The sequence below is a fragment of the Boleophthalmus pectinirostris genome, unplaced genomic scaffold (assembly GCF_026225935.1).
Source record: "Boleophthalmus pectinirostris isolate CB_2022bp ecotype Guang Dong unplaced genomic scaffold, ASM2622593v1 HiC_scaffold_17, whole genome shotgun sequence".
In the NCBI taxonomy this organism is placed as follows: Eukaryota; Metazoa; Chordata; class Actinopteri; order Gobiiformes; family Gobiidae; genus Boleophthalmus; species Boleophthalmus pectinirostris.
The window spans coordinates 21,089,507-21,110,118 of NW_026571115.1; the positions used below are offsets into that span (position 1 = coordinate 21,089,507).

Sequence of the window (20,612 nt, forward strand, 5' to 3'; positions counted from 1 at the left end):
AAATATTCATTTGGACCCAGGCAGGTTGTGTAACTTGAAGTGTAACTACAGTTTTTCATTCATTGCAATTTTGCTAAAAAAAATAAAAATAAAAAAAATTATAAAAAGTTTTATATTATTTTATTTTATGTAAGATATAGACTTTTTCTTTCTTTTTTTCTAGAAGGAGAGGGGTGTGTCACCATATGGCACTGGGGGCGACTCTCAGCAGGGCCAGTTGGGCTGATGGCACCCATGGGACCCTCTGAGCCAATCATACAGGCCAGCACGGTGTTTTGTTCACAGGCACGTGGAGATGAAGACAAATGGCTATGCAAGCTGTGAAAACTGCCTGGTAAATAAACTGCTCAGCTTCTAACTATAAAACCGGGTTTGTTGTTCAATATTTATCCAGACAGTTTATTCTAAAACACATAAATCACTTAGGCAAATTAAAAAAAAAAGAAAATATTTAAAAGTAGTTTGGCTACCACTCATTTTGTACAATGGATATCTAATCATTTTGAATGATTGTTCTGTGAATTGACCATGATTAAAATAAATATAAGATAGTGAAAAGGGTGCTATGTATGAAGCTAGCATACTGTGTCGACATATGAATTGCATGAATAGGTGAACTGGTGACTCTGAATGGTTCTTGGTGAGTGAAGGTTTGTCAGTGTAGGTTGCTAGCTGTTAACTGTTAACTCTGAGATTAACTGGAGATTATCCACAGTATAGCCTACCCCACCTCATGTACAAACAGAGTTAGGTTCCAATTACGAATAGTAGGCCAATGGATGTATTTTAAATACTACTGTATAGTTCTTTTCATCCTCTGACAATATATCTTAATAATAATAATAATAATAATGTCTGTCAGTGGTAATGTGCTGTACAGGCTTATCAAAGCCTCAGAGCATAACACAGAAGTCAATAATCATTCACTTCACGGTGGTAAGCTTTTTTGTAGCCACAGCTGACCTGGGGCATACCGACGCAAGCAAGGCTGCTGCGCCATTGGCCCCTTGACTACAAACACTCACGCACACACTACATTCATACTAGGTAAGTTGGGTGTATTGTCTTGCCAGAGGACACAATGGCCAAGAGGAACCTGATCCTGGAGTGGAGGAGTGGTCTAACCACTGAGCCAATTACTGTTGAAACAATGGTATTGTAAAATGTTCTTGTGCTAGCATCACAAATAGCCAAAACACAGTTTTTTGTCAGGGTATTATCTAAAATTTGACAAATATATATGGACTATTGACAGCTATTGGCAAAACAAAGACATTTCTCCAGTTTGTGTATCTAACAAATGTCTGTCAAAAACACAGAAAGACTATAGCATACATATTGTGTTTGGATTTTTGATCGAGTGTCAGTTCTTTGTGTGTGTGCCTCTTTGATGATTACTTCTCCAGAAGCCGCTGTCATACATCACAGCTCACCTCATCACCATAGTAATCCCCCATGATCCTCTGCTTCCTCTGTTCTCTGTCACAGCCTAAACTACATCTTTTTACACAATTTATTTTTGATGCTTCAGAAGGGAATAGTAAGGGAATGAGGTCACACTCCACTCAGCTGCTCATCTCATTTCAGTTCTCTCTAATGCACCCGCCAAGATGGAGAAATAAACTGGGGGTGGGGGACGTGTGGTTAAGTTGACGACTTTTTACACATAGGGTTTTATACAAGTCAGTATGCATGAGTTATGACTGGTTACATAGCATGGTTTAAATAGTTGAGGAGTTGCTAGTGAAGACAAATGACCATAAAAGGAGCACTAAAGGGATACGCAGAGGCTAAATGCTGCTTTTATGAGATGTGTGGAAGAGGCACCTTGACAAGAAATAGAGCAGGTTGTTGTTACAGAGTTCCATTAGCCTAGTGCTAACCAGAGTAGCCTGTGCAGTTGGGTGATGGCTGACAGCAAAATGATGTTTATTTATTTTATAGATCAGACGCCTATCCAGTTGAAACCAGACATAATGTGATTGGAGCATGCTATGAAAGAAAACAAAAATAATAAACTTATCTGTTTATTTCATATTTTTCCTCCATTATTCTGGTGCATGAAATCTTGGAAAAAACAATCTCCAAGGACAACTGGCACTATTTGTTTCCATATGTTTATGAACTAAAGAATTCCAGTCAAAATGAATACTGCCCCTACCTGAGGATAAAAGAATATTAATCATTCCAATCATCTGCTGAGGGGACCTCAGAAAGAAACAGAACAGCCAAAGGGGAGTTTTTGAATTATTCATTTTCCTCTGCTCATCCTATTAGCTGTAGGGGACTGGGTTGTCAAACAGCAGCTTGGATGTGTGTGTCTGGGCTAGCATTTCAGAACAACTCACTAAACATTCACATGTATTCACATTCTTGCTATGAAGCAGGAGAGCTGGCTTACCACTATACAAACTGCAAGGGGTTGTAGTTCATAGAATGATTCACATTTTAAACCCTGTAAAAGATTAAGCCTATTTAAATGTGTATTTGAAAATCCCCTTGTAGTATTGTACCTAGTACCTAGTGCCCATCACTACTCAATTTGCATACAGTAGCTTGTGTGTCTGCCTATGCCCCTGTGTCTCCAACCACATGATAAACTTACTACTAAAATACTATACAACTGTACATGAACAATTTAGACTACATGCATACTTCACTCAGTGTCTACTACCAAGGAATAACAGCGAGTACAAGGATCGGATTACACTAGAGCAGTTTCTATGGGCACTACAAAACGAGGGCAACAAAGTAAGAGTCTGAAGCTCTTGGCTAATGTGTGCTAAGGTTTAACACTACGGCAGACCGGGCAGTGTGGCTCCACCACTCACCTGCAGCCTACGTCGTCTTATTATTCCCGAGTCATCCATGGCTGGGACTCCCGTTTACGAACAGCACACTACTCCACAAAGTGTCTGCTTCACCAGATCATTCAGAGCCACCGGGAGAGTGCTCCAGAAGGTCCCGTGACACGTCGGAAGGGCGCACGGGGCGGAACTGCCATCATTCGTGGATAAAACGCACGATATCAGAGTTTATAAACACACACTTGCGTAGGATGGCTTCATCATGCAAAGAAACGCGATCTTGTTTCTCTTGTGCGTCTGCAGCTACAAAGAACGGGGTGTTCGGAGCTCAGAGCGGGGCTGTGGTTCGCTGGTGCCCTCGTCTCATGTTTCTTGTCCGGGCTGATAGTATGAGAAACTAGCGCTGGTACGGTGCGGTGTTTCAGTCTGTCCGGTCCAGAAAACATAACTTACAAAGCGTCCCTTACGTACTGTCGCGTTCATTCATCTTCCGTGGTTCCTCTCTTGTTTGTGATCTATCTTCACTTCCCCCAAACTGCAGACTGGACGGCAGCAACGCGATATTTGTAACCCCTTCCCTTCGTGGGAATCCCTGCCGCCCCTCCCCCTCCTCAAGCAGCACACATGAATGAGGGACGTGAGGAAACCATCTAACCCAATAGAGGAGCGATAAGCGGCTGCTCCTGGACCGCTATAGCGCAACGCTGTGGACGTGCCATGGGTCTAAGCGCTCGAGGAACACGTGACCAGTGCCAGTCCAGCACCACAGACAGCGACACAAGGCAGAGCACAGGACCCCTCTCGACTCTGGACTGGGCCCCTATGACACTCAAATAAGTTTTGTTGTGTTTACATTTTGTGCTGTATTTTGGTTTCAGGTTGTTCCTGTTTTTGCTTTCAGTTCCTCTTTCTCTTCCACCAGAATAAAAATATACCAGATAGGCCTAATGCTTTTACTTTTCTGATAAGCATCATTATTCATCAGCACTCTCCTTCTTTGCATATCTGCAGTAAACATCTATGCAAATGTCTGATAAATAATGGTATTTGCAAGACTGCTACTAAGCACAGACTCCAAGCCGGAAGTTTGTGATATGTGAAATCATTTGCTGTGTTTAGTAGATTGTGTCAACATTATTAACCATTTAAAAAGACTGCAATAAAGTGAATCTGTCTTGTCTCTACAAAGAACTCGGCTATAACCAACAGATATAATGATGAGAATGAAAGTTTCATGGTTGCAGTGAACCAGTGAAAAGTATAATTTAAATTTTTACTATATTTACTTCATACATGAAATGACAAGAGTCAAAATATTAATCCCATTATGTCTAGAGAACACTTCACAACAAACTGTACTGTTAAATGTGTCATATGTAAAGAGCAGTCCCTGACCAGTATTTGGGACTTTGCTAATGTTCTTGCATAACACCAGTTGTGGATTAGGACATTCACACAGTTTTTATATAACATATGGTCAGAGCTGCCCACACAGGCTGGACCTTATTATCAGTGCCAATAACAGCAAGAGGTCAGCCACTCTCCAAACCGGACCTACGCTTACCAGAAGGAACACAGCTGGTGGTTCAAAAACACTTTATTTAAACCAAACGAGCAGCATTTGATTTACCAACGTGTGTGAGATAAAGAGCAGAATGTCAAATGACTTTACTGCTGTGCTGTCCAAACGCACAAATGAGTGGGTAAGCAGCGTCTGAGTTAGATTAGATGGACCATATCTGGCAGACAGTTTCAGACTGTGGTAGTGCTGATGAAGGCAGTTTTCTGGATTCTAGGGAGAAAAACGCTATAACAACTACAACAATACAAAACAGAATAGCAGCTATAACATACTACATACTAGTGGGATATAGAAAGTGAATGATACAAAATACACCAATAAAACCCAGCTACAACACTAGCTTTCTTGTCTGAAAAACTTGCACTCTGCAGTATGGATTTTCACAACAGAGGCCTGGCCCTGGCTCTGCAGTGGAAGAAGGCCAAGTCGATCAATCTGAACCGAACGGAGCTAAAAATGCGAAGCCCAGGTGGAAGTCTGCTCTATTGACCACGGTGATGTCGTCATAACTCAGCCCACAGACTGGAGTGGGTCCTTATGTAATGAACGGGTAATCCCAGTTTAGAAGGGGACAGCTGCTCATCTGGGTTTGGAACAGGGGTTGAAGAGAGCCTTTTTGTTGATGAGTACAACACTGAAGGACAGTTTGGCCCACTTACACAAAACACTAACACTGGCTCAGTGATGTCAGATGGCTTATTTGCTTTGATGACAAGGTTATGGTTACATTGCAAAATTGTGGCTCTATAAATTCCAAACCCACAAAGCCATGAAGACAAGTACTCTCCATCGAAAACTCACTCCTCTGACTTCAGGACAAAGGTACAGGCCTAAAATAAGGGTTCATTTGGATGGAAGTCTGATATTACATTTCCTAAAAAAAGCCCTTGCTCAGTGTATTCTATTGTAAAGTGAGCTGTTGTTGTCAATATGTGTCTTTGGTGACAATTAGTCTTATGTGGAAGTCAACCCAGTACTACTGCAGTAACAACAGAATATGGCAAGATGTTTGAGCTCATTGTCGTAACCAGGTAACCACACAAATTTAAATGTATGCACCATGTAATTTGTATGATTCTATTTGCAATACCTTAATGTGCATGTACAAAACACATACACATTCAATTAAAGTTGCTGGTCCAGATTATGTGCCATAGTGTAATTAGTGAAGTGAAAGCAGACATTTAGCAATGTTGTCTAAGAAAGAATGAAGACACAAGGACATCTTAGCTCAGGCTCTGCTGTTTCACAATTACTTGTTTTTCAGAAGAATGTTTGCTTTTATTTCAGTCAAGTTTGATTCTCCTCTTCAGCTTCAGTTTATTTTTGAAGATCAGTTTTTCAATCTATTAGAATCAACACCTTACACATATGCTATTCTTTATGGGAGATTGTTTAAATAAATGCCACTTTTCTACAGCTAAATATATAACTTTACTTGTCATTTCAGCAGGTATAAGACTATTATTATTATTATTATTATTATAATCATAAGAAATGCCACAGTGACCCCTTGTGGTTAATAATAGTACTTCAAATAACCACGAGGCTGGATTCGAAAAGGATGTCCATAGTTATTCTCACTATGCTCATAATATGGTTTTCTTAAATTTAACGTGATTTAAAACACACAGTGAAACTTAGATTTTTACTGTAAGTGTTGGTATTGTCATCCATTATAGTTTTTTATATTAAAACTATACATGGTTGTACATGATAATCAATCTAAATTAATAATGAAATCACTGTACTTTGATCTTTTTACTGTAACTGAAAGGCAAAGATATCTTATGTCGAGCTGCATTCCACATTTCTCTTTTTTTTCCCCTTCAATAACACAATCAGTGGTTGATATAGTTCATCCCTTCCAGATTGATCTTATTTCCTGTCCTTACTTCTCATCCTCTGATGTCACTGATGGTACTAGTGGACAATGTGCGTAATCCTGCAGTCTTTATTGTGAATGAGACACATCTCCTACTGGCAGCACACAGGCGAAGCTGGGTGGGATGTGGTTAAGCCTTCCTCTGCTGTGCCTATGGGGCACTGTAAGAGGATTGGGAAAAAGAGGCGAGCCAAGGCCCACAACTGAACAAACAAACAAAAACACGCTAATGTCCAAATATAAGGTTTGTATTTTCTCTTATATTTGTCATCATGAAGAAGGGCACTACAAAGCACACAACTCACACCTTTTCTACCTTTTCTACTACCTTTTCTAAAGTATCCTTGAAGCTGTGGTATGATACTTATCTACCATCCACGACAAGGTCCTCCTCAAACGCACTACAACCTCGAGCAGGTATTAAAACATGACATGAGATAACATGAGTTCTATAGGAATAGGAAAAATGGCAAATTTAGCAATATCAATATGAAACTTCCTCTAAAATGTAAGAAAAAAATGAATTGCAAATTTTTCATCATGTCATGTTTTCCTAAATAAAGTAAGACATTTTACGGACAAAGCCAGGCCTTTATGTTGTTCAGATATTAGATAAAAATACAAACAGGACTGGGACTTTGTATTTTAGTAAACTAGATATGACTGAAATTTGGCCTAAAACATGCATCATTTTTTGGAATTACATTTTGTATAAATCAGGATTTGAGTTAGATATTAAAAATCCTTCTGTGCAATCTGTCAAAATCGTGTTAAATACAAGTCTAACATTTGGTGTATGTAGTAGGTGCTACTGAAACCAGGCAAAAGTAATAATCACATGTGTATGAAAGGTTTAGATTTAAAACAACATGAAAACACCAAACATGTGAGAAATTTTAAATTGCTCCATCAGCTGTAGTGTAGATAAAAGAATCCATTACAGAGATTATGTTTTATTCTTTATTACTAGACCACATAGCCACAGTTTTGTATCAGCCAAGAATAAAGGCCAAACCTCTCTGAGTGCTTTTGAATGCATACCCAAATTGATTCAAGTCAAGGCAGAAGAGTATTTTAGTGTTTAATAGAGATGGCAGCTCGATTAGACTTCAAAGCAGCTTTGGCAAGAACACTGGTGTTTTAAGTCCTTCAGACAGGCCTACACTCATACGCACTAAGCCTATTACAGTGACGGAAAGAGTAAACAACATTTGGAAAGTAGCACACAGCTGGGGCTTTGTGCTTTGAACCCTGAACAACCACGTCCACACCAGAAATGTAATTAACTTAAACATGGCACATCAGTCCCCATGTACAGCATCAATACAACCCTATGTGCTAAATTACTTATTGTTCAGCCATTGGTCACTGAGCAGCAGATAGGACACCATAACCTATCCACTGCTTGTAATGCAAACATGAATTAGATCTGGCTGTCAGCTCAGTAATAAATCTCCCACACAGATAGTGTCCCCCAAAAAAGTAAACTTTCATGTGCAAATGTTATGTTAGTGACTAGAATAATTGCTGAAATACAGAAGATCCACAAAACAGACTTTAAATGAGAAAAAAATAAGTAGACATATGAGCAAAGACTATTGGTTTATTTCTGATAATTTGGGACATGTTGTATGCATTTGTATTTGATTAATAATTCTATAAACCAAAGTCAAAGGGGTAAAAAAGTGAAGATTAGGGGGTGAGTTTTACCAAAGTTTAAACATACAATATGAGCTGCAAAGCCCTGGATAATTGTAACTGTATTATGAGTCAGATAGACCTTCATGTATTGCACAAAAATGAGATTATCCCCTTAGCGCTTACTGTCACAAATATGCAACAAACCGTTTAGATCGAGATATAAACCAAGACAGCACTTGCATTCCCCTAGTGCCGGTTAGTGCATGTGCAGTACCTTCCCAGGAACCTTTGGCAAGCACTTGTTTTTGTTTCTAGTTGTCGCAAATCTGCAACATACCCAAATATCTATTTCTCTCTCTTTTTTTTTTTTTTTTTTTGCTATAGTCAAATGAATAATCTCAACTTAATTTACTATTTACTTAAAGTCAAAAACACACACAAAACATTATTTATATACATCTATATAAATTCAGACGTTAAAGATTAAAATGATAAACCGATAGACAAAGATGAGCAATGGGCTGAATTTAAGACATTTAGGGTGACACTTGTGTTGCAAATATGGAACGCCAACCTTTCAGAAGAAGTGTTGCTTTTGTTATATATTTTCTTATATAATGCAGAAAGTCCTCACAATAATCAGAGGTTCTAGCCATGAAAATCCCACCTCTCACTACATACAATAAAATAAGCTCTAGTCCACTGCAGCATTAAAGGGTAAGCACTTATGAATAATTAACATTTGAATAAACATTTAAATCCCCTGACCGTGACTAAAAGGATTGAGTGTGTACGCAGAGAACAGCAGATTCCTTGGTTGCCCTCAAATAAGATGCCCATTCTCTGTAAATCTATATATCTGAGGAAATGATGAGCGTGGCATTTGAAAACAACCCTTCGTTTCTACAATTATATCATCCCATATGTATTGTTACTGAACTATTCCAATTACACAGATGTAAAAACATGACTTTGATTGGCTGATCTGCCCTAATGACACTGGTGCATTCTAGTCTGAATCTCCATCTGGACAGTCAGTGACCTTGTGTCTCTGTGAGGTGCTGCTGACGCATTTCGGCACCCAGCTGAGCCAGAGGATTTATGCATGTAAAACAGGCCTGGGCTGATAGATAACGGAACATAAAGGAGCAGGGCATATCCAGGCGGAGATTGCCTGAAGACCTGGAGGACTGCAGTATCCTGTTACCATCATGGAGCTTCAAACACACAGGCCAGGCTGGAGGACTGCGGCCAAGCGTGGGCCATCCTCGCATTTTGCAGCCATTACAATCATAATCATCTCCACATATACAGTCACTACACTGATAGTGAACATAGGGAAAAATCTGCAAGAGAGAAGAACCAACCCCCTATAGAAACATTACAATATTAAGGAGCAATCAATTGTGACAGAAGGTCGGTAATGGTACAAGGAGCTGAAGTGAATATAATACAAATGTCACTGAAGCTAATACTAAGTGCTCTAAAAGTCTGAGTGTTTCTGTGCCTAATGGAATGCATTTACGTCATATAAATGGACACGTAGAAGGCCATCATGAAGTCTGATCTTCTGTGGTGATGCAGTGCTGCCATATAACCACAAGATGGAGAGCAAAAACAACTACTGCACATTTCAACGAAGCAACCTATGGTCCAATTAATTCTTTCTGCAAATAATTACTGCGCTTGTTTAAATGAGAGAAATAACGTTATCAGTAAATGTAAGGATAATCTGAATCTATACTTGAATAAAAAATAGCAATAACAATAAAAACATGTGCATTCGTCATTTTCGTGATGATCCACTGTAGCCCTCAGGTATTTGAAATATTTTGTCTCAGTTAGCTCGAAAGAAAACATGAAGTTTGACCAGTGACATTTATGCAAGTGAAAGGTCAGTGGGTGTGAACTGTTTGCTCTAAAACATCTACTGGTGGTTTTCTTGGTCATTAAATATGACATGTTGCAAACCCAGAGGTGAGACAACTACTTAACAGACATGAGATAGGTTGTGTTTAGCCACGTTTTAATATTGTGGAATGATGGAAATGTTTTCAGTGCATTAAGTCATTCATCACCCAGCGTTGCCGTGGCAGGCTCATAAAAGCAGTAAACAATGCCGGGAATATCTCCAAAACTGACTCTTGGTCAAGGACACAGACTGCAGAATGAGCCAAGTTTATATGTTTTTTATACTTTTGTTTCACCTCAGTATAAGACATGTCTGGCGGAAAAGTGAGGCTATGAGATATTAGAAAAAAAGTAAGGTTTCCCTCATATTCAAATCAAAATGAAAATGCAGTTTGTATTGATTTCATGAACATAAACAATTCCACACTTTTGAGTTTGATCTCCAAATCACATAATTTAACTGACAGACAATTGGCTGAGGACCTCCAGATTCAAATGCCATAACTTGATCTTGCTTTATTTTGAATGTTAAAATATGTCATTTTGATGGCAGAGGCTAACACTTTCACCTCACAAAAAAGGTTTTGGTTCTTTTTGTGTGGAAATTGCATGCTTCTCTTTGTGTCTGGGTAGGTTTCCTCTGGGCACTATGGTTAAGAGACATCTGATTAAGCTTAGCAAAAGATCTGGGTCAAATGAAAAGGAATAATTTCCCTACAGGGATGATTTTTCGGCACAAATAAACTCAGAATGCGTCTATGTAAATGTCCACTAGTCGCGAGTTCAGACTTGCCTAAGGTGCCAACAATGGCGCTGGTCCAATCCTTTTAAATGAGGCAACAACAACAAGCGGACAGAAGGGCACTCGTAGTCTGCTTTGTCCCACTGCTTCTCTGTTCCCAGAATAACTCCAACACAAAGGCAAAGACCACTGCTCATCTAGTTACGAGATGAAGATATCTATTCTTCACTGGAAATAAAGATACAGTGGACCTCACAGTAAATCACTTTGTGAGTGTAATGTCAGAATTTAATGTTCTGAATGTATGTAAAATCTCATTGTTATTCTCAAATCCAAAACAAGAATAACACAGTACATCATTATATAAATATGTAAAAATTGTCTCACTAGTCTTAAATGCAGTCATAATTATTTGTCACATATGAACTTTTACTTACAGAGGATTTTATGTGCATCCCCCGTTTAAAAAGACCCAAGAATATAATTGACATTGTTAGACATGATGGAATTTCAGTCTTGGTTAATTGGACTAACAGGAATGCAGGTTGGTGCTTTGAATTCCACCAACAGGCTAGACCCATCTGCACCACCCTCATAGGCTGTATAACTGTATAACTTATATTGCTAGCCCAGATGACCCCTGGGTTTAACTGGCTCAGCATTAATTTTTTCAACACTTAGGCTGAATGTTTACTGTATGACTAACCAGCCTACTATATGACCCAACTGTACCTCCTTACAACCAATTGTGTCTAAGGATCATCAGTTGCTTGCTGGTTTTGGGCAGATATATTGGCGTCAGGACTCTCTCCATCTGCTGTTGTTTGGTTAAAAGTCTCATTAGGGCATGCAGTGAGGGATTAGACTGGTGTGCCCGGTCCAAGGGGAACTGAGATTAAAGGGCAAGAGAAGCAGCACAGTGTAGGAAAACAGGCTTGTACAGTCATCCATATTCAAACCAGCATTCAGAGATTTAACAGGACAAATAGGAATGTTTGAGTGACTATGTGTGTTTGAATAGGGGCTTAGAGCTATTTGGACATGAAGTTTTCCCACACATTTATTGAGCTTTAAAAAGGTACAACACTAGTAAATTACTAATGAACTGACAAAACCCACATTAAAAAAGTGACTGTCCCACATAGACTCGGTTCTCGTGCAGATTGTTGTTCAGAGGATGCAGACAGCTGATGTTTCAGGACACAAAGGTGCTGTGGTTTGCACTGTTTTGTTCAGCACAGATTTGAGTTCTGTGTCCTCAGCGAATCGCTCAGTATTAAATCTCCATTGTCCCAGAGCTGTGACCCTGTGCTCTGACCTCCAGCACAGCTACAGAAGGACAGGTGTGACTCAGCAGCACCTGTGAATGCACGACCACACAAACACATTCTGTCCCTACTGGGCTTGTTTTTACTTTTAAATCAGTTTATTCCAATCTCATTTGAGTGTTTCCATTCACGCTAAGATGGAAAGAAGGCTGTCAACACAGAGGATTTGGTCAACATCTTATTTGGAGATTAACAAGAACAGAGAGAAGAGGAGCGTTGGGGGTGAGAGAGTTTTCCCAGCCTGGTCAGGGGAGGGAGGGGTGAGGCTCCTGCTGGAGAGGACAGACATGCCCTTCATTTAATGCTGTGACAAAGTGGAGAGAAGCCCCTAGGCAGCGGAGATCACAGCACAGACACAGAGAGAGAGCAGAGAGAGAGCAGAGAGAGGGAGCAGTGCAGAGTTGAGCACACCATTCACAGCCAAACAACAGCAGCGGAGCACTAAGGAGGATAAACAAGGAAACTAGACCGCCTCGTCCTCTCCAAACGACAGGTAATCACAGCTACTTATAAGTATTTGTGTTGATACAAAGAAGGAGAACAGTGACATATATTTACAGGAACTGTAAGAGTAATTTCAATGTTATTTAATCACCACTGGTTATTTTAAGGTTATTTATTGTACTCTGTACTTAATTATCATCATCTAAGCATTGCATTTTATTAATGTGTGTTTGGAAAAAAAAAAAAAAAAAAAGTAAAACAAAACAGGACAGGTTGACTCCAATGTCAGAAGTTGTATTTACAAATCAATAGCTCCACAAGAATAATATATAAGACAAAATGTGTATTGTACTTTACATAATTCATGGGTTTATAAATGAGAGTCTTACACAGCAATGCTGATGAATTTGGTGAAAAAATGTTTTCATGTGAAAAGCAGTTTTTGACATACTTGATACTGAGGCTTGGTGTGTCCTTAAAATAATGAATAATAAAAAGTGTTTCATAGAGCTCACATTTTGAACCTTCAGCTCTTCACCACTTGTGCTAATAAAAACACAGGTTTGATGCTTTGACTGGAATATTGGGGCTACAGAAGAAACTGACCTGAGCTTCACAAACTAGAGAAACCAAAGAAGCCAGGCTGGCCTCACGCCCCACACTGTTTTAATTCTGTGGGCTCCGGACAGCCTTCTGTCAGATTAAAGCACCTCGCCTGTCACCCCACTCAGCAAGGTGCCACAGTCTCACCTAATTAGGTTCACCCTGTGGTCACACCCACAGAGCGCCCAGGCTACAGTCCAGCAGGACTACACCAAGTCATGAATGGAATCTATAATGAATGCTTCTACAAACTACTGCCCCAGAAGTTTATGATTTCAAAACATCATGTACTAAAGTATCACAGAGACCAGTGAGCGACCAGGTTACTGCTTATACTGCTTATCATTTCACTGTACAGGAGCACTGCAGGAGAGTCTGAGCACATTCTGTTTTTTTAATAGGTAAATTTCTTTCCCTTGTGCTGAATATCTTGCAGGGCAAACTTAGTGAAAATGAGTGACGCTTTTCTGCTCAAACTTACCTTGATTTTGGCGGCTGCGCTGATTGGTGGATCCCATTCCGAGGGGGTGTGTCTTCAGGATGGTAAACACAAAGCTGCGCCCAGCCCCGAGGCTCACCTGCAGGAGTGCTCTCTCTACGCAGACAGTGGGTACATCCGGTGACCAACAGAATATTGTGTGTAATGACAGCGTGATGTATGACAGTACATAACCCATATGTGTTTGTGCTGACAGACAGCTGCTGTACAGAGGAGCAGATCCAGGACATCTCACATGTCCCCACAGCCAGCAATAAGAACGAGCCCTGGGACAAGTGTGGACCACTGAGCTCCGAGTAAGTCTATCTCTCTGCTCTGCGTCCCATTTTAGATATTTAATTTAAATCTGGTAACAGTTACAACAACTTTGTAAAGAAAATAACTTTTAGGCAAGCTGGTCTAGCTAGCATAAGCTATAGCTTTCTTCAAAGCTCCTTGTCTGCAGTCCTATTGTAATCTAACATGTACAGAGATGTGTTGTGCTGATACCTGTGTCGATGTGGATGATGTTCAGGTGTGAGGTCTTCCTGAAGCGCGTGTCGTGTTTTTACCGCTGCTCTCCGGACGCCGCGCGCTGGCCTCATCCTCAGCGCGCCTCCTACATCCAGGCCGTGCCACTGTGCCACAGCTTCTGCAGGGACTGGTGAGGCTACTTCCAACAGGAGCTAATCAAAGTTAGGCTAGAATTTGTGCTCTTGTATGTCATGATGATAGCAACAAGTGCAAAATAAAACAAATATATAATAAGCCTACTGAAAGACAGTTGATTATGAGCTGATTTTATTGTTATTTCACTGCGCAGCTCATCAAATCGGTCCTTCTCCCTCAGTGGCAGCAATTGCATAATCAGATGCATTGTCTCATCAAATTCATGACAATTTTGGACAAGCTCAGTGTGAAAATACATTATTAGCCAGAGGGAAAATATAGCAGTTTTAAAATTGACAAAAACAACACATTTTGTAATTGTAATAAAATTCATCCCCCTTTTACCATCCTATAATCTCTGTCCACCATGATCTTGACCAAATTGAACAGTAGTTTCTATATAAAAACAAGTTTAAGAAAACAAGTGTTTCTGATTTTTCAGGTTTGAGGCATGCAGGACGGACATGACCTGTGCCCGCAATTGGGCCAAAGACCCCCGGGGGCAGAACTGCACAGGATCCTGCGTTTCATACCAACAGGTAGTCTATAGAGCCAATGTCACTTAAATTTGTTCATCGTCCATGTTTTTGCAGTCAGTATTTCATTTTGCTTTTTCATTTTTGGAGTGTGGCACGTCTGCTGGTGTGAGCTTGCCGTAGCAGGTATCAGTTCAGTGAGATTAGTCAGAGCGTGAAGGGTTAATGTGGCTGTTGGGGCTCATGCATGAAAAGGGTGGTCCTGCTTCAGTGGACACAGGCAGCTGCTGATTCTAAAGAGGCAGAGTGACCGAGGCTGAGCAGCTGGGACAAACAAACATCCATCCATCTCCCTGTCCCTCCGAAGCTTCTACTCTTTTGTCAGTCAGAGAATTTGATCAAATTTGAACCTTCATTTACTGACAAATATAAAAGTGAATAGTCATTTCTAATTTCTTCCATGTTTTGCTAATTATAGATGTACGAGCAGATATTTTGCCAGTGCAGAGCTTCTAATGTGTCTTTGTGTTTGCCCAGTTTTTGTTCCCATTGGCCTACTTTCATCTAGGACACAGCTAATAGCCAGACATTCCAGTAACTCTGTGAATACAATTTTCTAAAAGGGGAATGAGTCATGGTGTTGACCATATGAAATCAACCGGCTCCACTTTAGTTAAAACAGTCCAGGGCCACACCAGCATCACTACCAATGTTCATTTCATTGATTTAAATCAGTCGATCATAGTTTAATTCCGGGTTTGGGTGAACTTTGATCCATCCATCTCATTACCCTTGTCTTACTACAACAACTACTACTTCTAACTACTAAACCTGACAGTAAAATAATCTTTTCTTGTCAACTCCAAAGTCCTATATAAGTCCAAATTAAAAATGAATGCAAATGGCCTTTTGTCTCAGAGCACATATTTTTAACAACAGCGGCTCTCACATTCCCTTAGATCCCTGTAATTCCATTGTTTATCAACAGAATGTACATCAGCGCCTTTTGAAATCCCTGACAAATAGAAAAATAAGAATGTGCTATATTTTAATATCCAGAGAAGGGAATTGTAAATTCCTACTTTGTGTATATGTTCATTTGCATAGAAACAAGCTCATACATCCACACAGAGACATCCAGTGCATGCAAAGTCCACTGGCACTACTCCCACTGAGACTGCAGCCAAGATCTGTTTAGATGCAGCAGTACCCTCCTCTAATGGAGGAATACGGGGGTCTGGTCAGGTCTGTGAAAATCTGACCTTTTTATTAAAAAGGTGATTGTTAATTGACTGTATTCTATTTTTGTTGTTGCTGCTGTGTTTTTTTATTTTTTGGTGCCAATTAGAGAGAGAGGCTTGTCCCAGGAAGGGCACCTGATGCAATAATATCTCAGTTGGTGGAGTAGCAGCAGGGTTGGCAGTTTGATCTCCGAAAGGCTGTTGCAATGGCAGAACTAACATACCCAGGAGTGTTTTCAAAAGCTTGTATGTGCCACTGCCAGTTACACCAAAGATACAAATGCTGGTGACAGAGCTGCAGAAGGAGACAATGATGATGACTCTGCTCTTTTAATCATCTTTTAAACCTCAGACTGTAAGACAGGGACAGTTTACATTAAAGCTACCATGTGTGTCACTGAAACTCCACTAACTAGCTTTGTACAGTCAGTGTGAATCTACAGGGAAAATGTCCTATGCGTTTTCCCTCTCATCTGTGTATAGATCCTACCAGCATGCAAATGGTTTTCATGCTCCAGAAAGCTCCAAATGAATATCAGAAATAATTGGAAATATTCCCTCAAAGAAAGGTTCACACAGACAGAGCACTGTAATAAATGTCGTCTTGTCTCAAAAAGCCAGATGACCTTTTTTGATAAGTCTTCATTGGTGCTGCTATGCTTTGTGGCTCATAGAATAGCTGGACATTGGAGACAGAGTTGGGCTGGGGGCTGTGTAATTTGCTCTGCAGACTGGAGCAGATGATGGAGGTGAGGAGGGCGAGTGTGGGCCCTGTTGCCAGCTGTCCACAGCCCCCCACCCTTCCCTACTTCACACCTCCCAGTACACACTACACAGGTTTGTTTGTACCACTGCACAAAATAAAAGTTATTGTCAGAGACACACTAGAAAAACTTATATATTTTGTATCCCAATTATATGAATTGCTAGCCTTTTAACTAGACTCTCCAACTCACTCAAATGAATGATTTTATGAAAAGATTAGTGAATAGATAAACTATAGCCCAGCAGATGACTACTATCAACAAAGAAAGAGTACAGAAAATGGACAGACAGACAAGGTGTAAAGAGTGCATCAATGGTCATAAGCTGTTATTGGCTGACAGTAACAGACACATGTTAGGATATACTGTATGAACCAGAATAGAAAGGCTGTGCTTAACTAATGCATCCCTGTCATGGTTTGGGTACATGTTGAGTATAAGTGAAACTTTACTTTACCATAACATTGAAAATACAATTCCTGTACTACAGTAAAGAACTGCTTTGATTTGTAAATTGTTGTGACAGTGTTAGAAATCTGTCACCCAATGAAGACAAACAATATTGACATGAATGATTTATAAACAGACATGGTGACACCTGTCATAACACATGGATGTTTTTAAATGTATTAATAGTTTTTGGAACACTCTCTCAGACAGTTACTCTGTTGGCTGACAGGAAAATAGATGAGAGCTGTGATAATCTTGTGTTATGGCTGACAGTGCATTGCAGAAGCTTTCATCTGGTCTTGTTTATCCATATTTTTAATCAAAGCTGTTTTCAGTTGCATTCTGTTATTTTAGTAAAATTGTTGAGCAGAATTATTTTTGTAGAGTAAATATTTGATTATAAACATTGTGCAATACAAAAAGTGCTGGAGACCGAAACAATTTCAGTAAAAATCTGTTCATCAAAATGATGGTGCTGGTATACCTGCTGGGGTGCTTTGTAGATTCCCCAAAATAAGAATATATTTGTTATGTGTCTCCAGCGGAAGACTCTTTATCTAATCACTCCCCATGAATAGATTTGTGTTTCAGATCCATCTTTGCCACCTCTGGCTGTAGGTCTGGCTCTCATGGGTGTCAGAATGTAGACTCCTCACAAACTGTTGGATTTGGGAACATTGTTGTCATTGTTAATAATCTTTTACTTGGGCAGTCATCTGAAGCAGATACATTTGATGACCCTCTAGAACACCACTTGGAAATGTATTTGATTGAATTATAATTCAGTGCTCAAGAATCCAAAGGGTGGTACTAGTTAGAAAGTTTGCTGTGGACTACAGAAATAATGCAAATTGTGATGTGCGTCCAAAAAGTATTGCTTACACTTCATAATGATTACCTTTAATCAGCCTTAATAGGGCATGAATAAAAACGTATAACTAACAAATATTTTATTAAAAATTATTTAGGCATAGTAATTACTTTAATTAATAGCCTAACTTTAGCCAAGCTCCTAACCCTTAGCCCTTAATTAAGTTAAGTTACTAAGCCTAACTATTTGTACATTATGAATTAAGTTTTAATTAGTAGTTATTAGTGTTGCCAAATTATTTATTAACTATTTATTAATTATCCATCCATCCATTTTCTTCTGCTTATCTGGGCCGGGTCGTGGGGGCAGCAGCCTAAGCAGCAAACTTCCTTCACCCCGGACACTTCCTCCAGCTCCTCTGGGGGACCCCATGGCGTTCCAGTCAAGATCCGCTTGTCAATCGCACACTCCATCCTCCCCTCAATTAAATTATTTATTTAAATTAATTATTTATTACCAAATGATCACCAAAGAAGTTCTCTACCAGAAATATATCTTTGTTGTCTATACTCCCATGTGTCCTCTCCACAGATGTACCAGCACGGGCGGGACCTGTGTGAGAACTTATGGGGTGATGCCTTCATGACGGTGGAGGACGAACCCGAGGAGCTGACGGACAACACTGGAGCTCCATGTGGATGTCTGACCCTCAGCGCCTCCGACAGAGACAAGATGGCCGCCCTCAGAGCCCAGCAGGACGACCCGGAGGAACTGGACACCACCAAGACGGGCCTGCCCCAGTACCGCGCCCCCTGCCATTCCGCACCTCCACTCCCCCAAACCCAGAGGAGGGCAAACTTGGTGCTACGGAAACGATCAGTTGGGGTGGATGACGGGGAGGGTAGTGGCAGTGGTTTGTAGACTCAACCATTGATGGTGATGTAATAGAGACAGTTATTATTCATTTTACTGGAGTTAACCTTTCTCCATTAACTAAGCACCATAGCTGTCAGCATTTTAGATAATGGGTCAACATATTACATGTAGAAATTCAGATAATAATTGTTTTCTGGATCAAAGAGCTGCCATATTGGTTTTGGAATTTTTTAATGGTGGCAAAGGCTGGTGTGTAGATTTTAATGAGTATAATAGGGATATTGCACAGAGATGTACTATATGCAAATGTATATTTAACTATTGCTGGGGTTCAGATGACATCATAAACCGTATAATTTAATCAGATGGGGGCAGCTACAATGAGTGTTGTTAAAATGCAGATTTGTGTTGTAATATAGCACGTTATAGGGTCTAGTAACAAATACATGTGATCAGGTTCTACGTGTTAATTTACCTCTTACATATGTCATAGGAAAGTACAATGTAATCAGTAGGAAAAACTCTCTTTGTCCCCCATCTTAGAGTGTGAGATCTGTAAACCACTAATACAGAGCAGTTGTACATACTAGAACATGTAAATGATGGACTATTCTTAGCCCCGTCAACATATGAACGACCATTCATATTGTCTTTGAAAGAACAATCAAACACTTATTACAAATATTATGTGTATTTCCCTTACCATGTGTCTATAATCAGTCATTTAGGACTTCTGTGATGCTGTGATGATGTACAGTTTTCTTGTCGTACATGAGCAGTACAATAGTGGAGACAAAGTAATGAATGTATTTTAGTCTTTCTAACAAGTAGTGGAGGCTGAGGCAGAGGAGATGTGCTCTGACAGTTTAATAAAACCTGGGGGTAGAATTATATGCAGAAACAGAAGGTCCCTTGCAGACTGTGTGACCTGCCAGAGGAAGCATTGACACCAGATGAGACTTTTCTGTGTTTCTCTATAATGATACTGTAGAACAAATATTTGTTAGACCCAGTTTATACAAACAGTAATTGATAAAAGATGGAATGTGCCTCTTGTTCTAAAGGATGACCCTGTGCTTGTCTTTAATGTCAATAAAGACCATTTTAAATGTCACCACAGAGCTCCACAGTTCTTTCAATTTTAGTTTACAGAAAAGACATACCAAGTTACAGCAATGCTGTGCTCATAACCGCATTTGCATGGAGGGCATAGTGTGAATTACTGATGGAAAGTTCCAAGTGGTAATGTTAAAGAGCTTCCTGATTTGAAATAGCAGTGTTGTCTTCTGAAATAGCAGACTGCCCGCAGAGTGACTTACTCTGCACTCTGTGTCCGCCTTGAGCAAATGTGCCCAGCCAACATACCATTTACATATATTCCTGCTTCCCCTTGGCTTTCTTTTCAGTGCATTTATGCACTGAAAAGAAAGCCATATCAGAAATTGAATAAAATTCATCTTCAGCTTCAATTCAATAAAAATCCAATAACCTTCATTAATACTCTACACTACAAACTGATTCAAAACACATCAATTTTACACATCCATTTTACATCTAACTATCAATGATGGCTCATGGATCTATATGAATGAGAGAGAGAGCGAGAGAGAGAGAGAGACATAAGTGATAAACACGAACATGTACTGTATAAACTGATGGCTGTAATAACACAGAATATCTGTATTTGGATGGGAATTGATCTACAGTGCTTTTGGCGCCCCCTTGTGGTGGAAGCAATACTACTAGTTCCTGTTATTTTGCGCGGTAAGGCGCATATGATGATACACCACAACAATTTACAGACCCAGTGTACTTTTAACAAGATAATCCTTTTTTATCAGGCAATGGAAGTTTTCAGAAATTGCAGGATGTAGTGACTCATATTTTCCCGTGTAAAGTTGCTC

The 20,612-nt window shown here is 39.8% G+C and overlaps 2 protein-coding genes across 2 annotated transcripts in view; one reads left to right on the forward strand and one right to left on the reverse strand.

The window, feature by feature from the left end:
* LOC110171201 (microtubule-associated serine/threonine-protein kinase 1-like) overlaps nucleotides 1-3,582 on the reverse strand; it is a 49,775-nt gene extending 46,193 nt beyond the window's left edge. Inside the window, 1 exon segment of the mRNA XM_055152636.1 lies at nucleotides 2,832-3,582. Within this exon segment, the coding sequence (XP_055008611.1) occupies nucleotides 2,832-2,870 (39 nt within the window). The 5' untranslated portion in view covers nucleotides 2,871-3,582.
* Nucleotides 3,583-12,325: 8,743 nt separating this feature from the next.
* On the forward strand, nucleotides 12,326-19,776 carry rtbdn (retbindin). Its single transcript, XM_020937394.2, has 6 exons — nucleotides 12,326-12,389; nucleotides 13,380-13,549; nucleotides 13,639-13,738; nucleotides 13,957-14,085; nucleotides 14,533-14,629; nucleotides 18,424-19,776. The coding sequence occupies exons 2-6, from the start codon at nucleotides 13,396-13,398 to the stop codon at nucleotides 18,751-18,753; spliced, it is 810 nt and encodes a 269-aa protein (XP_020793053.2). The 5' UTR covers nucleotides 12,326-12,389; nucleotides 13,380-13,395; the 3' UTR covers nucleotides 18,754-19,776.
* The last annotated feature ends 836 nt before the right edge of the window (nucleotides 19,777-20,612 follow it).

Bases quoted from the DNA above. Each gene is read 5' to 3' on its own strand.
- rtbdn (XM_020937394.2), top strand. From the start codon at position 13,396: ATGAGTGACGCTTTTCTGCTCAAACTTACCTTGATTTTGGCGGCTGCG. The intron at 13,739-13,956 runs GTAAGTCTATCT...GATGATGTTCAG, and splicing joins TGTGGACCACTGAGCTCCGA to GTGTGAGGTCTTCCTGAAGC. The intron at 14,086-14,532 runs GTGAGGCTACTT...CTGATTTTTCAG, and splicing joins CACAGCTTCTGCAGGGACTG to GTTTGAGGCATGCAGGACGG.